The following is an 18,733-nucleotide window of genomic DNA, read 5'->3' as shown; positions in this document are numbered from 1 at the left end:
TCAGTGTTCAATGGAGCCGCACAGACCTGTGTGTGCACAGATCCAATTAGAGTGGCCGGGCACCATCCCTGCAAGCCAGGGCCCTAATGAGCACGTCCAGGGAAGAGGGAGGCACCTTTTTTCCTTTCTTTCTTCTTATCCAAAAGAAATGGAGATTGCTTTTCAACCACCCTCCATGGGGTTGTTGAAACTGACTAAACACCACTTAGGCCCCAGGTAGGCTGGGAGGGGAACCCCAGCTTCTGCAAAGGCTAGAAGAGCCAGATGTTGAAGGGAGAGTAATGAAGCAGGTGGGAGCAGTACTTCAGACTTAAGGCTGGTCGGATGGCCAACCTTCGCAAGACTTACTCAGGTTGACAGCTGACTAAGAGGAAAACGGCCCTTGTTTTCAGTTCGTTTCTAAATAATTTTTGGCCCCTACTATGTGCCAGGTATTGTGATTAAGAACTGGCCATTGTCATTTTTGACGAACCTAAACCGCTTACACAAATAGGTATTAGGTGTGCATAAAAAACCTGGATGTATGTATTGGCTAATGTTTCCGGAATTCACCTACACCAGTGACTAGTGTTTCTCTTTTTCTAGTCCTGGCTGATACTTTGGAAAGGTCCGCTCATCATGACTTGGACGCTACAGTAACGTGAAGCAGATATTCGAGTTTCTCGATGCTTCCTCTCAATGTCTCTGTTTATCCCACTGTGGACACTACACACTGGCACCAGTTTGTGAACCAGGCTTTGAGTATCACTGCTCTGCTTTCCTCCCCTTTGCTTGTTCTTCTTATCTGCTGCTCCTGCCATCACTGGTTTCCTGACAATCATACTGGAGTCGCTTTGCTGGTTCAATCACTGCATAATTTTTTAAATCACTTTTTGATATTTGTCCTTTGGCACCACAGCCCCCTCCCGTAGTTAGAAGCGTCTACCAGCAGCCCCAAACAACAAGTGATCCAGGGGACATACTCTCAGAACAAAAGAAGGATTTTACAGGGAACCGTACTGTTGAATTTCTAAGCTCAGGAGGCAGTGATGATCTGCTTGATTCTAGGCCCCAGACATTCCAGCAGCCATCCCTTCAACTGAGGCCACTTAGCCCCCCTTGCAGCCTGCCAAGTCCCAGGGTCATTCTGGCTTCGTGGTCAGGTAAGGGCAGGGACAGTAGATATAAGATAGTCAAGTTAGTAAATTAGCTGGTGGGGATCAGCGTCTGCTTTCGTGCTGATCTTTATGCCTAACTTTCTGCATCCAGACCTTTGTCTCACACCCCGTGACTGTTTCTCATCCTAGTTCTCATTTCTGCAGTAAACTGGTCCTTTTCTCATTCATTTTGTTTTTCTTTTAATTATCTCTGCGCATTCTGGATGAACCTACACCTGTGATTAGGAAGGCAGCTGAGAAGTCAGAAGTCCACTGGATATTGAGTCAGAAAACCTGGGTTCAAGCTCTGATTTTTCCAGCTACAAGCATTTGTCAACTTAGGCAAATCTTATTCCTCTAAGATAAAGATGCTTACCTACTTCATAGGGTTGTTTTGATGTTTAAACAAAGAATTGGATGCAGAGTGAACTGTATCAGAGCCAGTTGTGGTGCTCATTACTGATGCTATTGTTATTCCTTCCAGTGAATAGAAGGTGTTTAGGTTGGCCCTTTTCTGAACCTTCAGGGAGGAAGGAAAGAAGGATCCAGGAATTTGCAGTAGAAAAGCTGAGAGAGAACCAGGGCAGCGGACTTAGTAGAAACAACAGGAGCACCTTCCTGAGACAGCTCCTGTGGGTAAAACCTATGGAACAAAACATGGGCAGAGGCCAGAGCATGGGAGGGAGAGAGTCGTCAGATCCTGGTCTCCAACATAATGTAGTGAAGTGATATAAGATGCTTGCCAGTGCACCATCTGAAGCTGGAACTGAGCCCACCTCACAAACTAATTTAATGACACTTGATAAGCAAGTTTTGTTTCTCCTAAAAGCAGCTGAAAACCACCAATTCTCTTTTCATCATTGTGATTAAATGCTCTTTTCTAACAAGCCAGTGTTCTGTATAATCTTTACCAGCAAGGAAACCTGAAGGACATCCAGCCATCCGTCCAAGAATGGAACTCAGATGAGCTGGGCTGATACCCTCTTATTTTTCCAGTTTCTAGAAAGAAATGTATCAGGCTTATAGACAACGATTCAGCCATCATCTGGAGGAAAGGAAATTGTACTGCAAGTAAACACAGATCCTATTGGGATTTCGTAAGCTGGGGCTAGGTTGGTAATGAAAAAAATTACAGTTTTCTGTGGTGACCATTTTCAAAGAAGGACTTCCCATAACAACATGAGCATTTCCAAGGTTGTGATGTCTGCAGGATACATTATCTCATCTAATACTCAGAAGAACACTGAGGTTAGTATTGTCAGCCCCATTTTAGGGATGGGAGAGCTGAAGCTGTGACAGGTTGTATTTTGCCCAAATTACATAAAGAGTAAATGATAGACTGAGATTTGAACCCTGGTCTAGCTGACCTCAAAATTACTGCTGTATGCTATTTAGAATTTCTTTCTTTTTCGTCTTTCTTTCCTTCCTCCTCTTTCTTGCTTTTCTTTACTTTGTTTTCTCTCTATCTTTCTTTTCTTTTTTTTTGCCATAGAGACACTTTATTTTTCTGCCCCAATAGTGCTATTAAGCCCTGGTAGGTCAGTAAATCGTGCTAAGAGCAATTCCCACATTCCTCAAGTCCATCTTCAGTGCTCCCTTTGATGATGGCGTAGACCAGAGCACTGGAAGATGTGCACTACCTTCTGTGACATGCCATTGTTTCCTCAGTATCGAGGAAATTCAAGTACAAGTACACACACATGGGTCAGGCCTTGCCTCAACTCCATGGCTTCCCAACACCTGTTTACCAAGAATGGAAAGGGCTATGATATAAACTGGGAACTGGGTATTGGGGCATACAACCTTCTTTTTCTAAATGAGAAATCTTACATTTCTTAGTCCAGTGAGCCAAAAATATTTCTCACTTTCATGACCAAGGGAAAGGGCCTAGGGAAAGGGCCTTATAGTTTAGGTGTATGTTAGGACAGAAAGGCAGAGATGGACAAATACAGCTATTTATTTACGGAAGAAAGAGTAGCTAGATGATTCCCAGTACTTTCTCAGAAAACTCTGCCAATCTCAAAAAGCCAGGCCACTAGTCATACATCTTCGGAGTAAGAGGAGAATCCTTGAAGGTAAGTGGGTCTGAAAGGAACCAAAGACGTGGTACAAATGCTCCTCGACTTATGATGGAATTACATCCTGATCAGCCCATCATAAATTGAAAATATCGTAAGTTGAAAATACATTTACTACACCTAACTTTTCAAATATCACGGCATAGCCTAGCCTACCTTAAACGTTCTCAGAACACAATATCCAAAAGTCGCTGGCAACACAGTACACTATAGAGTGTTGGTTGTCTACCTTGTGATTGCGTGCCTGACTGAGAGCTGCGGCCCAGCATCACGAGACTACCTTACTGCATATTGCTCGCTAGCTTGGGAAAAGATCAAAATTCAAAATTCAAAGTATAGCTTCTCCTGCATGTGTATTGCCTTCACACTATCGTAAAGAAGAAAAATCGTAAGTCGAACCATCACAAGTAGGGAAGCGTCTGTATTGATAAAGATAATCCTCATCATTAGCACTTTGGTAGCCAGCCTCCAAGATGGCCCCTGAATGATTCTCACTTCCTGGTGTTCATGTCCTTTATACGCTCCTCTCACAGTGAACAGGCTGATCTGTGTAGCTAACAAGAGTATTACAGAATGACAGGGCATGACTTCCTAGGCTGTATCATAAAAGACATTGCAGTGTGTCTACCTTGCTCTCTTTTGGATTAGTCCCACTGCAGGAAGTCAGCTGCCGTGTTGTGAGGATACTCAAGCAGCCCTGTGGAAAAGTCTGTGTGCTAGGGAACTGAGGGCCCTGGCTAATTGCCAGCACCAACTTGCCATCCATGTGAGTCACCTTGAAAGATGATCTTTCAGTCCCACTCAAGTCTTCAGATAACCACAGCCTTGGCTGACATCTTAACTGCAACTTCATGGTAGATCCTGAGCTAAAACCATCCCGTTAAGCTACTAGATTCTTGACCTGCACAAACTGTGAGATAGTAAAGATTCATTGTCTGAAACTGCTAAGGTTTGGGGTAATTTGTCACAAAGCAATGCAATCACAATAACAACTATTTATTTAAAATCTATGGGTCATGCACTTTACTATGCTCGCCACTTTACATATATTATATCTAATCTTCACAAAATTCTGAAAAGTATTATTATCATTCTGCTCTTACAGATGGTTAAATGGAAGCTACAGAAAAGCTTATAGACTTTCCCAAGATAAAACTGTAAGTGGGAGAGGTAGAATTTGAATACATAATGTATGTATGCACTACAAATTCCTTGCTCTTCCACCTATACCTTGCTGTTGCACACAGGCACGACAAATAAATAAATAGGGAAATAAATTAATAAAAAGTGTACAGAGCATATACCTGCTCTTGTGTTCATTTGGAGCAGATTAAGACACCTTTTACAAACAACAATTATATGCCAATAAATTGGATAACCTAGAAGAAATGGATGAATTCCTAGAAATGTACAACCTACCAAGAATGAGTCAGGAAGAAACAGAACATCTGAACAGACCTGCGCTCAATAGACTGGGCCACTGGTGTGGGTCTAGCTTTAAGCAGGAAGGCCCTCCTTGGGTCCACGATACAGTCCCCACCTGGTCAGTCCTGTCACTGCCCAGAGATTCTAGCTATGGAGCCTAGAATGTGTCTAGCCTTTTGGACAGAAGGGCTGCTGCAGAGCACTCAATGTTTGCTCTGTTCTCAGATCTTATAACCCGAATATTTGGTTTAGACTGACCACAGATATAGTCATTGCAAAAACTCATGTGATTTTGGGCTATTTACAGGTTATGCCAGGTCCCAATGTATTCCCCAATTTAATGGGTAATGTTTATTATAACTATCAGCCAATCAGCACAGGTTTCCCTGAACACAGATACTTGTTCAAAGATGAGCTCATAATGACCCAGTCATAGAATAAGAAGCAGTAGACGTTCTGCGGGGGCTTCTGTGTAGGAGTCTCTTGCTTTTCCCTACCAGACTAGAATTTGGGAGGATGTAAATTCTGCCACCTAAGACCACATATAGCCTGGGGGTAGAGTTAATAGTGAGAAGTTAAGTGGAAAAACAGACTGGGTCCTCTAATCCCCACAAATCAGGATGCACAGAAAAGCAGATTTGTTTCTGGACGATCTATTTATGTGAACCAATGAATTACCTAATTTTGCTTGAGCCAGTTCAGGTTGTGATTAAAGATTCCCACTTATATAGTTTCTGTGCCTTAATTTTACCTTCCGTGCTTTGAATTCCAGTTCTTCTAGCCTCAGGGCCTACATTCTATCTGATGACCAAGGTTTTGCAAGTTCCTTCCTGGCCTGACCTCTCTCATGCGGATCAGCTATGACGCTTTCGGGTGCCATACCTCCCCAGAGCGCAGCCTACCCATCCTAATGTTCCAAAATGGGACCCTTGACTCCTTCTCAGAACCCTCCTCACCCGAGTCCCGGGATATGGCATCCTCTACACATGTCCTAGGAATGTACTTCTCAAATTGTCTCCTAAGAACCTTGAGAACAAACACGTTTCTCTCTGCCATTTTATGTTTCTCAGATTCTGGAATTTGTTTACATAGATTTAATAAATTGCCAGAGTAACACTGTATGCTGTTGTTTTTCGTTCTTGACATGAGAGGTGGAGGTTGTGGGGTGGAGATTGGAAGTGTAAATTGATACAGGCTTTCTGGAAAATGAGCTGGCAATAAGACTCAATAACGCTTTAAACATATTAATGCTCTTTGACCTAGTAATTCCACTTCTAAAATATTCAGTATAAAAAAAAAACTTATGCAAAAGAAGTAAAAAGTGTTACTCACAAATGATTTTATGGTACAGTTATTTATAAGAGAAAAACATCTGGAAATAAGACAAATGCACAATAGGACATATAGTTTTATAAACCAGGCAACATGTAAAAGATGGAAGATACTAGAGCTTTTAAAAATAAGTATGCTTTAAAAAATGCTCATGAAATGTCTTGGATTTAGTAAGTCCATCCCTAGAAATCTATTTTAAGACAATAATCTGACATGTAGACAAAAACATATACACGAAGACTAATAAATTATTCATAAGATTGAGAAACTAGAATCAAGTTAAATATCCAACATTATTGGCATGGGAAAATATTTCTGTTGTAATATTAAGTGAAAAATCAGGATACAATTTTATATCTATATGATCTAAACCATGTAAAACAAAATTATACATGCATAAAAACGGAAAGAAGTAAATGTGTTAAAATATTAAACAGTGATTGCCATTGGGAGATAACTGATATTTTCATTTTTATAACTTCTTTGCATTTTTCAAAATTTGCACCGTGGGCACGTGCAATTTTTTAATGGAGAAAGTTATTATAAAAAATGCTAAGTATGTAAACTACATAGCAACATGAAGATTGTTTATGAAATAATGTTAAGTGAAAAAAGATGTATATAAAAACTTACTGTGATTGCAATTATGTAAATATGTTTCTGCATATAGACAAGAACTGAAAGGGAAAATGTATAAATAAAATTAGGTTTTGTATTGTGCTAAGGCTGTGGGATTAGGAGTAATTTATTTTTCTTCTTCAAAGATCTCTTTAAAGTCGTTTTAGTGATGCGCATGCATATTTTGAACCATCCTCTCTCTGCATGTCCACTGTGTTGCTAGCTTTTTGGCCGTGGGGCCAGGAGTCCACTGGTTTGGCTTCACTCCTGGTCCTGGCCACTCTGAGCCAGTTCCACAGGCCATGTTGGCTCTACAAATGGCCACGAGACAGGTAATAATGGCTAGCTTGGTCTCTCTTATTCCTTTCGTCTCCAAAGGGGCTAAATTCATATTATGGGGTGCTTTCATTGGAGACAAAGCCCCAAATTGTCATGCAGTGGCCAGCAGGTTCAGTCTACCACCATTTAACATAGGTATTGTTTTAACTATGTTAAGAGGAGATTAAAACAAAACAAAACACCTTTGTGGATATTTGCAATCAGGAACAAATTAAATTGAGCTGTGATTTTTTTTTTTTTTCTGGAGGCTTCTTTGATATCTTAGGAAATCGGATTTCTCCTCAGGACATCGCCTAGTTAAGTAGGAAAGTCCCAGTGACAATGCTATCCCTACTCTTCTAGGTTTTCCTTATCCCCAGCACAGTGGGTCAGCAAGAATTCTGTGTGAGAAAGAAGACTCCATGGGCCAATATCATAGATGAAGTGCTATTTATATGGAACAGTGGAAAAGGGAAAGGATTTGGAGTCAGACGGATCTGGATTTAAATCCTAACTCTGTCCCTTGTTAACATGTGGGCAATTCACCTACCTAATCACACAGCACCTTTATGTTCCATTGGCAGAAAAGGAAAGATTACAGCAGTCTTATGGGATAGTAGAGAGAATCATGTAAAAAATCTATGTAAAGCACTTGATGCAGTTTGACATTGAGTGCCAGTATTGGGTACTTCCTAAATGCTACACCATCAAAAACCTATGATCTCTTGACAAGGGTGCCAAGGTAATTCAATGGAGAAAGAACAGGGGTGCTGGGAAAACTGGACAGCTTTATTCAGAAGAGGTAAGTTGGTTTCCTACCTAATATATAAAACAACGAACTCACAGGAGTACATCTTTATGACCTTGGGTTAGGTGATGTTTTGTTAGCTATGATACCCAAAGTATAAGCAACAAAAGAAAACAACAGATAAATTGAAGTTCATCAAAATTAATTTTTTTTTGCTTTTTTTTTGCTTCAATTAATTAAAACAATTAATTTTTTTTTTTTGTTAAGCAAGTGAAAAGACAACCCACAGAATAGGAAAAAAATTGCAAATCTCATATATGATAAAAGAGCTTACACTCAGAATACATATTTTTGACCCTGACAACTCAACAATCAAAAGATAAGTATAACTTAATTAAAAATGGGTAATGGGAAATAATTTCATGAAACATTTCTCCAAAGAAGACGTACAAATGGCCAATAAGCACATGATAATATGTTTAATATCATTAGACATTAGGAAAATGCAAATCGAAACCACAATGAGATACCACTTTGCACCCACGAGGATGATTATAATCAAAAGACAGATAATAACAAGTGTCAGAGAGGATGCATTGAAATAGGAAGCATTCTGCATTGCTGATGAGAATATAAAGTTGCATAGCTACTTTGGAAAACAGTTTGGCAGTACCTCAAAATGTTTATTCTAATGTTTACCATATGACCCAGCAACACCATTCTTACGTTTATACCCAAAAGAATGAAAAACATATGTCCATACAAAAACTTGTGCATAAATTTCCATAACAGCATTATTCATAATAGTCAAAAATGGAAAACAATTGAAATGTCCAATAGATGACTGGAAAAACAAAGTGTGATCTACCCATACATTGGAATATTGTTCAGCAATAAAAAGGAATGAAGTAATGATACATAGTATTATATAGATAAGCCTTAAAAACATTATCCTAAATAAAAGAAAGTCATGAAATACCACATATTGCACAGTGAAATGTCCAGAATCGGCAAATCCATAGAGATAGAAAGTAGATTAGTGGTTGTCAGGACATGGGGGAAAGCAGAAATGGGGAGTGACATGGGGAGGGAAAGGGTATAGAATTTATTTGGAGCAGGGGCGATGATAATGTTCTGGAATTAGTAGCAATGGTTGCATAACTCTGTGAATATACTGAGAACTACTAAATGTTGCACTGTAAAAGATGAATTTGATGACATGTGAATTGTATCTCGATAAAGCTGTTATTTTTAAAAAAGCTATGACCAGCATTTTTAACTTGATGGTGGGAACATAAAAGTTTTTCCAGAAGTGTGATAAAGTATATTCATCATTGCCAAATATTCTACTTCTCCTCAGTGCAGTGCCATTCCCTTTGTAAGATTCCACATCTCTACCTTGTTGAATTTAGGAGCAGTCATATGGTTTGCTTTGACCAAGGATATTTGGAAAGAAAAGGCTCCTCAAATTTTCTCAGAGCAGGTGCATAGCTCACCATCGCTCCCTTTTCCCTCTGTCAGGATGACCCACACTGCAGGTGTGGTCAGTACCTTCCCACAATCTCACATGTTCTTCTGCACTTATTATTTCTGCACATGTGCAATAACGTCCAATTGCTGACACAGGTGAATCTCTCCTGAGTGCTTTCTCTGGCCACTGGAATCTCCTATGTCCATATACTGAGCAGACTGGACGTGCCAGGGAATTAGCACAACCATGTCAACCCCACCCCTTGGCCCTCGGAGGGACAACTCTGGGGCTTATTGTCTACACTGATTCCACAGTTCCCTGGTTTGATTAAGTGCCAGCTGCCCTCTGATGTAGCTTGCTTGGTAAGGAAATTTTCTTGGCTTTCTTCCTTTTCCTGTATCACTTTCCCACCCCCACCAAAGTCTGGGGATTGCCTCCCAAGTAACCTACTTTCACTAAATCTTCACCTTGTGAAGATATTTATCAAAATATATCATAATTCAAATCAAGAAACACAAGCCACAATCTGGGAGAGGATATTTGTAATGCACATAAATGAGAAAGTATTGATACTCAGAATAAGAAGGAACTACAAATCAGTAAAAAGAAACAACCCAATAGAAAATGGCCAATCAACATGAAAAGATACTCAATCCCACCAGTAACCAGGGAAACATAAAAGCAATGGGATACCATTTCACATTTATCCTGATGACTGGTAAAAATGTTTCAGTCTGACAATCCAAGTGTTTGGGATCAGGGAATCTTATACTTTGGTGTTAGAAATGTAAATTTGTTTAACCACTTAATCAGCCATTATGTGGTAAATTTGAAAATGCATATAATCAGTAATTCCTCTCCTAACAATATACCCTAGAGACACTCTCATACTTATTCACATGAAGAGGTGCACAAAAATGCTCTTAGCAGCATTGTTTCAATTGCAAAACACTGCAAATATCCTAAATTATGATCAACAAAATGTACAAACAAATTGTGATCTAATCATATGTGGAATACTATATAGCAGTTAAAACAAATGAACCAGACGACATGTATCTACACGAATGAACCTCTATAATATAATAATGAGTAGGGGAAAAGTCACAGAATAACATTTATAGTGTGACACCATTTGTAGGAATTGTAAAACAACATCAATTATATTTTTGGATACATAGATAGGAAGAAACATTGAAATCGTTACAGTGGTTACCTATAGGGTGAAGGGATGGAGATACGATCAGGTAGAAGGAGAAGTCTAATGGCACAGTGTTGATAGGATAAAGCCAAGGTGTTTGGGGGGAGACAGTAAATGGCTGTTCATTATATTTCAACTCTTTTCTGAGAGTCATAACTATGTTTGCTTGAATTTGTGCAGTAGAAGTCAGGAAAAGGCAGAGCTAGCACAAAAGAAATATAGTTAACAGAGCCTGCAGGTTCTTCTGAAGCAACTGAAGACAGATCAAGAACCCTCTTCGGCTCACACTTCGGCATCCTATCAGGGTGTGACCAGATAAGACTGGTCACAGGTAATGGAAGCGGGTAATGGAAGCAGGTAATCTGGGTCGGCACGTGCGGAGTGGAACAGGACACTATTGCAAAGGAGAGCAACCACAGAGCACAGAACAAAGATGATCCCTGCCAATTCTAACCTCTACCAGCACTTTAGTGGGGAGAAATTGGTAGGTCACACCACTGGGCAGCACCACGTATATTAGCTTATGGTTTGGAATTTTGATATGTTAAACACAGCTCACTCTATGTGACAGATTACACAATTTTCAAACTAGCTCATCTTTGTTCTTTTGAAGTCCCAAGTTCTAAAAGCTCTCTCAGGTGGAAATACAGTAATCACCTGAATTGGATAGATCCGACTCACATTTGCACTCATTGTTTTACACCTTACTTACAGAGACCAGATAACTAGCCTTGGTGCTAGCGAAGCACCTGCAGAGGGCAATTTCTCAGTCGCCTTGGGAGTGAGCCAACTGGCCCTGGGATACAGCATGAGTTTGATGGAAGGCAGGGATGATATGGAACGGCCCTACTGGTTACTAAAATACTGAAATGCATCATGTTCATTGGCAATTAGCCACCCTTAGAGCCAGCCAACCCTGCCATGTGACCACTCAGCCACACTAGCCCCTCCCCCAGGATCCCATCTCCCCAAAGTACATTGCCGCACACGGCAGGGGGTCACCAGGGCTGCTAAGTATTTAGTTATGCCAATGGATGGAGCCTGATCTCCGTGCCCACTCTTGAATGCTCATTAACCCTGCTGGTACCGTCACCTCTTTAGGTTCCAAAAGAAACAGCATCTCTTGGCCAATTCTGCCCTCAAGTTCTCAAACCAAAATAAAATACCTTTCTGGCAAAATGAAACCGCCTAACCTATCTCGAGGCTCAATGCCAGGCCTAGGGGAGAGGAAGGACCTTTCAATGCCCTGGCCACAGCTTTGCTGGAGGACTTGACTGTCAAGTCCTAAGGGTGAGAGACAAGAGTCATCCTGACACTCATCACAGAACACCAAACCTGCTCACTTTCCCAGACTAGACCGTCTTCACGAGCCGTCCTCCCTTCATTCCAGGCCACCTCCAGGCAGCTTTCCCCATTCCCCATGATTTTAAAACTTATTTCTCAGGAGACCAGGACACTTCCTCGACACTTGAATCCGTCAAGTGATTTGGTGAGAACTTGACCCTGGAAGAGGCAGCTACATCAGAGTATCAGCCCTGCCGTCTGAAGAGTTACGAGGAAGCAGCGAGAGCTGGGAGGGCGAAAAGAAACTGCCAGTGGGGCAGAGGGTGCAGGGAGAAGGGTCGCTCATGGCACAAAAGAGCTCTGCTCTTCATTCAGGGAGTCAGAGAAGGGCAGGGATTGCATTTGCATAGGCAGCCAGGCATCACTCTGGGAAACAAGGGAAGAGCCAAAGCACAAAGGCCACAACTACTCACCGGGGCTGGTTATTGTCAGGAGATCAAGTTGCCGCTGTTGCTGCAAAAGAAAACACATCGTGAGAGCTCTGATGTGAGTCAGGGCCAAACGTGCGCTAGCACGTCAGGGTGGACACAGAAAGACACCACCAGCGCAGGGGACTCTGGGGGTAAGCTGGTGCTCTCTCACAATTCTGCAGAGAGACAAAGGGAATGGATGGCCTTTTGGTTTGTCCTTGGGTGGTCAGAGCTGAAAGGATCTGAGAGGTCTTTCAGGCAAACTTCTTTTACACTTAGGGGAAAGCCATGGGCTCATTCGTCGGTACCAGTTGGTGTTAGATTTGCCTCTGCTCACACTGGCTGCACTAAGGGTCTGATATCATGGCAATTGTCATTGTCGGAGGTATTGAAGTCATTGTCACCCTCCTGATAGGCCTTTCCAACCAAGATAGTCCTGGACTGCTTTATTTCTTGAACTTGCTCAGCAATGAAGGCTCTGAGAATTTCAATTATTGACGATTAGACTATTCCTCTCCAATTGATTCTTCATGGCTTTGTACTATACAAGATTCAAAGAAAACATTTATGGGGCACACTAGGCCATATGGCTGCATGTGTTTGGAGGCAACGCGCCTTGGCAGCCCTAAGGGCTGAGGGGATCAGCATTTCGGAAGGCTTGCCCCCATCACAGCATGAGTACAGGGGTGCCCTGCCCTGGACGGGATGTCACAGGAACCTGAGGGAGAAGTGGGTGCTGGAGGCGGGGGTGGGGCAGTGGTGAGCAACTCTCCTAAAGACTTAAGTCAGGATTCCTTATGCCTAAGTCAACCTCTTTCTTTTTCCTACACTTGATTTTCCATAAATAGTCCTGAATATCTGTATTTTGTTTTTTCTTAAGAGGGGTCCCAGCAAACACCACTTTGAGAACCACTGCTACATTGCAGGAGCTCCTGATTACCTGGTCTTTCATCTAATGGATCCTTTGCCATTTCACCTTACCTGCATTTCCCTCTTTATCTGCCTCTCTCCAAGAATGGCTTCCTAGAGTTTTGTTTAAGCTGAGAGGGGAAGGCAGCAACATTTTTTGAATACCAACGACAGGCCAGGCACAGTACCAGGTATATGGTGTGTCGCTTCTTTGCATACTCTGGACAGTGCTACAGGGTTGGTGTCGTACAGAGAAGGGGCATGCGGTTCAGAGAGGAGACGTGATCTGCCCAAGTCCACATCTTCATTAAATGGCAGGGCCAGAGTTAGAGTTCAGTTGGTCTAACCCGATGTTTAGTGCTGGTGGTGTTCATTCTTATAGTCTATGTGACCCTCGGTTTATATGAGCTGCATAGAATTATGGATGTTTAGAGTTCAAAGGTCATTGAGTCTGACCTGCTACCAGGACAAGAATCCCCTCTGCAATGTCCCCACCAGTTGTACAAACAACTGCTGTCATTTCATTCCTTTTCTTGATGGGGAACTTATGCCTTCTTATAAATTGGACAGCTCTACTGAACAGGGTTAAAGGCTGATTGCTTATGACATCACCACCCTTTCTAGCTGCCTCAGCGCATGACAACAGTTTGGCTAGATGAAGAAGATCTGTGTTTTCTTCTCTCCAGTCTAAATAGTCCCAATTCCTTGGTCCTTCCTCGTAAGACCTGGTCTCAAATCTCCTCACCCTTGTGGTCACCCTCTGCCTCCATTGCACTTTGCTCTGTCCCCGTCAGACCCTCTTTAAGACCTCTGCAGCCCTTGCTTCTGGGACTTCTCATCAGCCTAAACGCAGATTGCATCCTCTCACGGCCCTCTCAGTCACACGTTCTTGTTTTCCTGCCAGCTTATAACTCTTGCCAGTTGACATTTTCAAGCAAACAATGCAACTTCAAGACATCATTGACCTACATCATGAAACACATCTTCGTGCTGACATGAAACACATACCCACGCATGGGGGCTGGAAGGAATGCTGGAGGCAGACTGCCCTCCGTGAACACTGAACCAGGCCAATAGTACAATTGGCTCAAGCTGCCTTTGCCGGGGCCAGTCTGTGTGGCTTGGCACTTCCTTCATGCATGAGAAAAGCATATAATGAATGTACACTTCTATTTTTCCATAAGCTCAACTTTGGGACGGCTGTTGGTGAAGAAGTTCTATTTATCTGAAAAATGTCTCTTTTCCTAATGAAGAGCTATCTCTAAACGGTGACTCTGTGTTCAGGGTCCACTAGAGAAAAAGGGAAGAAACGCTGACAGGAGGCAGACGTACCTGGGCTTGTGTCCTGGCCCCTCCGTGTGGCTTTGGGTAACTTACTTTATGGCTGTGGCCTTAAACCTCACGCCTCTAAAATGAGCGAGTGAGACTGAAAATACCTTCAGTGACTCTTGAGTCCAGTGCAACCAGCTACTATGCTTGTGGGCTCCCTCTTCTGGTGTAGAGAGTTCCCTGAGAATCTCTGCAGTCAGGACACTGGGGGCTCCAAGGAGAGTCTGGATTTCAAAGGGACCAATCTAAGCTTTCCTCTCCATCGCAGTGTTCAGTGCATGTGTGTTTTCACCAGTTGAGGAGCATCTTCAGGACCCAGAGTATCTATTATCCAGTCCACGGCTTAGAATAACCCCCAGAAAACATTTGCTTAAACGCAACAGAGCCATTCCTGAGATCCATGGGATCGCTTCTAACCACGGTTTGCTCACGCCCGCCTCCCCAGCCTCACAGCTCCTGATCTTTGTGGAGGCTCCTCCTCACATCTCCAGACCTCCATGAGCTCTTCTCTGCACAGCAACTCCCAAACCTAACCCCTTCCCTCCTTTCCTCAGAACAGAATAAGCAGTTCACACTTAGTTCTTTCAGTGCATCTGGTAAAACGTGCCTTTTGTATTATGCTCTGAACTGTCTGCTTCCTTCTCCATTTCTCACAAGGTCCTTACGCAAGGACAAGACGGGTCCTGTCTTCTGCATGTCTCCAGGGCCCAGCACCAAGGCCTGGAACGGATGTTTGATGGCACCTAGTTCAAATGATTTGACGACCCCATTATTCCGTCGGCAGCGATCCTGTTAGGTAGGAATGAATGAGCATGGAAAGTAAGCATGCCCTTTCCTCTCCAGGATTTCCCCCTGCCACGCATTGGGGTTCTTGCCTCATGGTTTTGCTCCCACCATCTCCGCAGATGTCAATCCTGTCTATCCATCTCCTCTGGGAGATCTTCCTTCTTTGATTCCCACCCAACAGGGTCACTGTCTCTTCTTGACTCCTACAGCTCCTACTGTCTGTGCCCCTCCTGTGGTGATCAAGTCAAGCTAACCTGGGGACAAGCCCATTTGACCTACAGTTCAGTGACATATGTGTGCACCACCTAGTGGCCCAAGCAGGTAAGTGTAGGCTATTGTTTTAACCTGCAGCTCTTAGATAGGATTGCAAAATCTACCTGTTCTGTATGCAAATAGAAACAAAAGGGTGCGTTCAAGAATCACTGTGCAATCATATTTACCTAAGAAACTGGAATATCCAAATCATTTCCTCAAAGTCCTTCAAAACTAAAGGAATGAAGTGAAGTGAAAAATTCTATTACTAAATAGTCTACCTAGTATAATCATTTTAGATTGCCAATAGAAGCTATACGGCATTTGTGAAAATAAGGAACATGATTTGTAGAGTTTGGCCAATAATGTACAATCAGTCTTATATAGAAGGGGGCATGTTGGACATAAAGAATTACCTAATTATTATAATTAGTCACCAACTGAGAGATAAGGGCCTTTTATATGGAGATATATTATCTAACTGCCTGGAAGGCAAACTGTGTAATGTTAGATGGAGGAAATGAAGTCTGTGATCTAGGCAGATTTGGTAGGCTGACAGGGCCTGGGGGCCCAGAGCTGAGCTGCTGAACCACTAGCCGAGGAAATGCTCCACTAAGGAAGGCAGGGCCTTCCCGCGACTGGTAGCTGGGTGTGCATGTGTGTGTGGTAGCTGGGTGTGTATTTGTGTGTGTGTTGTGAGTGGTGGGGGGCATTCCTCCTCAGGTGAAGGAATTGTACACCTAGACAGAGGGAAACACGTTGAAGTGTGGTATTCCTGTGGTATCCCATGGACTCTTGAGGGGCGTGGATATACCAGGGTAGGTCAATTAGGAGTTGATGTGTGGACTCCAGGCTGTGTCTGAGCCCTGCTTCCAGCCTTCCCTGGTACAGTGGTGCCTGTGGACATTTAAGAGAAATGCATTTCTGCTTACCCACCATGGGATGCTTGCTGTGTCGTGACTCCATAAAGACCATTGATGGGTGGTAGTGCCAAGGTCAACAGGTGCCATCTTTACATTTGGTGCCAGTCAGAGCACTTATATCGATGCTTAAGGAATTACCTAGCAGTATCCTTGCTCCAAGAGTTATCCGTACTCTCCCACGCATCCAGTGGAAGGTGTTTTGTTAATACAATGTCACCCCACTTCTGGTCACAGCTGACTGCCCCGTTGGTAGAAGTACTGAAAGGAGGGCCAATTAGCAACTTTACCCAGGAATCTCGGATCTTTTATGGGTTCAATTTATTCTCAGTAAAAACTACTGTTATCCTAAGTTTAAGAACCTATCTTTAATTTTTCTTTTGTAATTGAAAATATATACTTATTTTTGTCATTTTCCAAATTTTTAGAAAATTCGAAAAGTAAAAGTTAATGATTCCACCACTGAAAGAGAACCATCGTGGGCATTTTGATGTATTTTCTTGTCATCTTTCTTGCTTGTGTATATTTAATGAGATCATATTTATATATATAAAAAACAAAGCATGTATCAATCTTGTACAACATTGTTATTTGTTTTCATCCTGGGCTGAGTCTTTGTTTAGAAGCATAAGGTTCTAAGTCAAATATATGTATTCTCATGACTGATAAGTTTGCTCTTACCACTGTGATTTTGTTTCTGGCCCTTTTTTTCAAGGAAGGTGACATTAACTGTCAAGACATCAGTTGGATATAGCACTTGGTTATTTTGTCACAACGAGGCAGTTTGAAAGGCCCAGCTACTGCAGTCTAGTAATGTCAACAAAGTTGTCTGAATCTGGGAAAGTCTCTTCCAGGCAATATCCAAGCTGGAAGATACTCTTCTTCATAGATGAAGCCCCTCTGACTGCAGTGACAGAAAGCACTTTGCAGAAAGAGTTCCAGACTCAGAATCAGAAAGCTAAAACTGTGAAGACTGATTCTGCCATCTCTGAGCTATGTCAACCTAGGCATGTTACTTAAGCCTGCTGGTGATCAGGTACTCTGTCTATAAAAGCAGTGCAAACCAAGCTCCAGGAGCCTAACAGGAAGGGAAAGCTGAGAGCAAGAGGAAGAACCATTCTGACCAGACTGAGTGGAGAGCACACTACTGGAGCGCCAGGATTTCTACGTGCAGGCTCCAGCCCGCTCTGCCCCACCTCCGGCTGAGACTTGGGGTTGCTCACCATCTGGCTCCTGGCACTTTACAACAGCATCTTAGCTGGTTCCCCTGCTTCTAGTGCTGCATCTTCCAGTTCATCCACACTGCAGCTGGAGTGAGATTTCTACAGTGCACATCGAAAAATTCCGCAGGGCTCCTATGGGATGGAGTCCAACCCTTTCGCTACTATTAGATGACTTCCGCGACCCGCCTTCTATCTCCTGTTCTCTCAGACTCTGAGCTCCAGCCACCATGAACCACGTCCAATTCCCCAAATGTGCTGTGCTCTCATCTCTAGGCCTTTGCACATGTTGTTTCCTCTTCTTGGCACTACAAACCTGCACCCAACCCACTCTGCCTGGCTAATTCCTACTTGTGATTCAGCTCTCAGCTCATGCCACCTCTTCTGTCAAGGCTGGCTCTTGTCCTTCTCCCCCTCACTTTCCCCATCAGAGCACCACTGCATTGCAGTTCTGTGCCCTGTTTGTTCCTCCATCCTCCCCACTGGTTTTGTGAGCTCCCCGAGGACAGGGGCTGGGTCGTCACTACTTCCCTCAGGAACTAGCCCAGTGCCTCACCAACATGATGCTCAACAAAGATCTGCTGATCGCCTGTTAGATGACAACTAGACAGGGTCCTACTAAATTGGCCATCAGAAGAGTTTAGTTTACCCCCCGCCCCCCAAAAAAAATACATCAACACACACACAGCCCCCATAATTTTTCACAAAACCCTTTTTGTGTCTGCTTTGGGACCTAAGGATTGGGCCATAGAGACTAGGCCTTGTTCATCTGGATGGTAATTATGAGGCTGTAGTTAAAAATGGACTTTTCATGTTGGTCACGAACTGCATCGCAATTACTTCTCAGAATAAGAAAGGCACGGGGTGTTCTGGGAGCGCAGAGGCCGGCTCGATGTGTCGCGTTCTGCGTGGTGGGAGAGAATAGTCACTGATTATGTGTTCTGTTTTGCTTTCTGCGTTTCATGCAGGATAGCTATTTGGGGAAAAGTCAGTCTTTCATGGCACGGACTGGAGATGATTTCAGCAAGAACACCTGTCATCCTGTGCATTGTCCTGTCACTTCTGAAGCTGGCCATCACGGGAAGGACCTGAGGATCCACACCCTCCAGAAATGGGAGTCACAGGGCCACAGGCACACATTTGGGTGCAGGGCTCATGTCCCTCCTTTCCTGCAACCGCTTCCCTGCTCAGCTGCTCCCCGCCCTCAGCCACACTCATTTTCCAGCACCTCCGGCT

The 18,733-nt window shown here is 43.1% G+C and overlaps 1 protein-coding gene across 3 annotated transcripts in view; it reads right to left on the bottom strand.

Annotated features, from left to right (window-relative positions):
* The window catches only part of AGBL4 (AGBL carboxypeptidase 4), a 1,079,895-nt gene that overhangs the window by 297,309 nt on the left and 763,853 nt on the right, over positions 1–18,733 (bottom strand). For all 3 annotated transcript variants that reach the window (XM_081055075.1, XM_081055074.1, XM_081055076.1), the window contains one exon: positions 12,085–12,124. In XM_081055075.1, the coding sequence (XP_080911201.1) occupies positions 12,085–12,124 (40 nt within the window). The remainder of the gene's footprint in view (positions 1–12,084; positions 12,125–18,733) is intronic.

Source organism: Rhinolophus hipposideros, assembly GCF_964194185.1.
Source record: "Rhinolophus hipposideros genome assembly, chromosome: 8".
Classification (NCBI taxonomy): Eukaryota; Metazoa; Chordata; class Mammalia; order Chiroptera; family Rhinolophidae; genus Rhinolophus; species Rhinolophus hipposideros.
Note: the sequence above shows the minus strand (reverse complement) of the source record. Positions and strands in the feature narration are given on the sequence as shown.